Source organism: Aplysia californica, unplaced genomic scaffold (assembly GCF_000002075.1).
Source record: "Aplysia californica isolate F4 #8 unplaced genomic scaffold, AplCal3.0 scaffold01033, whole genome shotgun sequence".
Lineage (NCBI taxonomy): Eukaryota > Metazoa > Mollusca > Gastropoda > Aplysiida > Aplysiidae > Aplysia > Aplysia californica.
Window position 1 is genome coordinate 157455 of NW_004798303.1, and position 1534 is coordinate 158988.

At 38.4% G+C, this 1534-nt stretch overlaps 1 protein-coding gene across 1 annotated transcript in view; it reads right to left on the reverse strand.

The window, feature by feature from the left end:
* Positions 1 to 483: 483 nt before the first annotated feature.
* The window catches only part of LOC101857075 (putative uncharacterized protein DDB_G0291608), a 25609-nt gene continuing 24558 nt past the window's right edge, over positions 484 to 1534 (reverse strand). The window contains exon 5 of the mRNA XM_035973147.1: positions 484 to 520. Coding sequence (XP_035829040.1) covers positions 484 to 520 — 37 coding nt within the window. The remainder of the gene's footprint in view (positions 521 to 1534) is intronic.

Here is a 1534-nt window from a genome sequence, read left to right on the forward strand (position 1 = left end):
TGGGGGGAGGGGGGGTGGAGATTCTCTCTTTCCGTGTGTTAAAGTCTGGCGGTAGGTTGTGAGTTGTCACGTTGTATTCATACGTTAGAAATCTCTATGACGGGGTTTTGATGTCAAACTCGCTTCGAGAAAACCCAAATGATTGGTTCTGACTTCATTTTCGTATGCATAGAACCAAAATGATTTCATTCCACGTCATTTTCGTTTGTATGGAAACTACATGATTGGTTCTGATCGTTTGTAAGGAACCCGAAAGGTAGGTTTTTTTAAAATCTTACTCTTTTGTTAGAGCCAAAGATATCTATCTTCCATTTTGTAATGTAAGTTTGTAAGTGTACAGGCACGTCGACATTTTAATAGTTTTTTAAATCATTTTTTTTTAGGGAGGGGGGGGATTGAGGGGTGTCATTCATAATATTATACTCTTAGAGTAGAGGAACTGAAAATATCTTATTTCTGGGAACAAACATTTTGGTCCAAGCTTCATTTTGTTTCCTGGGAGGTTTCTGCTGGCAAGAACCTTAGGGAAAGGGAGGACATAATATGCTTAGCTTTCATGGTTTGATTTTTTTCTTGCATACTTTTCTGTATTTCCTCTTTAGTTGTTGCTGTTATCGTCTTTAATCCTGTTGTTGTTGTTGTTGTTGTTGTTGTTGTTGTTGTTGTTGTTGTTGTTGTTGTTGTTCTTGTTCTTGTTCTTGTTCTTGTTCTTGTTCTTGTTCTTGTTCTTGCTTGGGTAAAAGTTAGGTATACACCTCATCCCCGCTTCGAACAAGGTAACTAAGTGCTAACCATCCATCGTCGCATGGGGTGCGGGGGTTGCAGCTGTGTTTAATAGCGGGTGCCCATTTGTCAGATTGTCCCAATCTGAATAATTACTAGATCTGGTCGGGTCAGGTCGATTAATGGCATGACCATTGCCCACTATATCATATTGGCCTCATATTTGCTTTTTCATTTTTCACCCGTAAAGTCCATTTGAGTCAATTGTAATTCACATGCAAACAAATCTGATCACACAATGCCCAAGAATCGTCTGCTTATGTGCTTTTGTCAATCGTAAAAAAAACGTCAATTGGGCAAAACAAACACATTTCATTTTGGAGGATTTTATCATACGTCGCCAAAGTGATATTTTTGTCATTTTATTCTCCACGAAAGGAAACTTCAAATGCATCAATAATTATATAATTAATAGAGATTTAACAAAACTTCTCTGCGACGTTCGCTAGGTTTTACACGAATAGGAAAAAAGCGAGCTGCGGTCATCTTGATGCACCCAGTATTGAGAGGTGGGGGTGAGGTGTAACTTGACGTTTTTTTTTATTGCTTATTCTTTTGTTCCTTTGTTTGTCTCTTGCTGTAGTTATTTTCTTTGAAAGGAGAAATGTTTATGATTGTAGTAGATCTAGCCTAATTGACTGAACCAGAAGCAGACTTAAAATATTCACTTGCGCTCACTAACTTCATGTATGCAGCAGCAGAGCACAAACACACACACACACACACACACACACACACACACACACACACA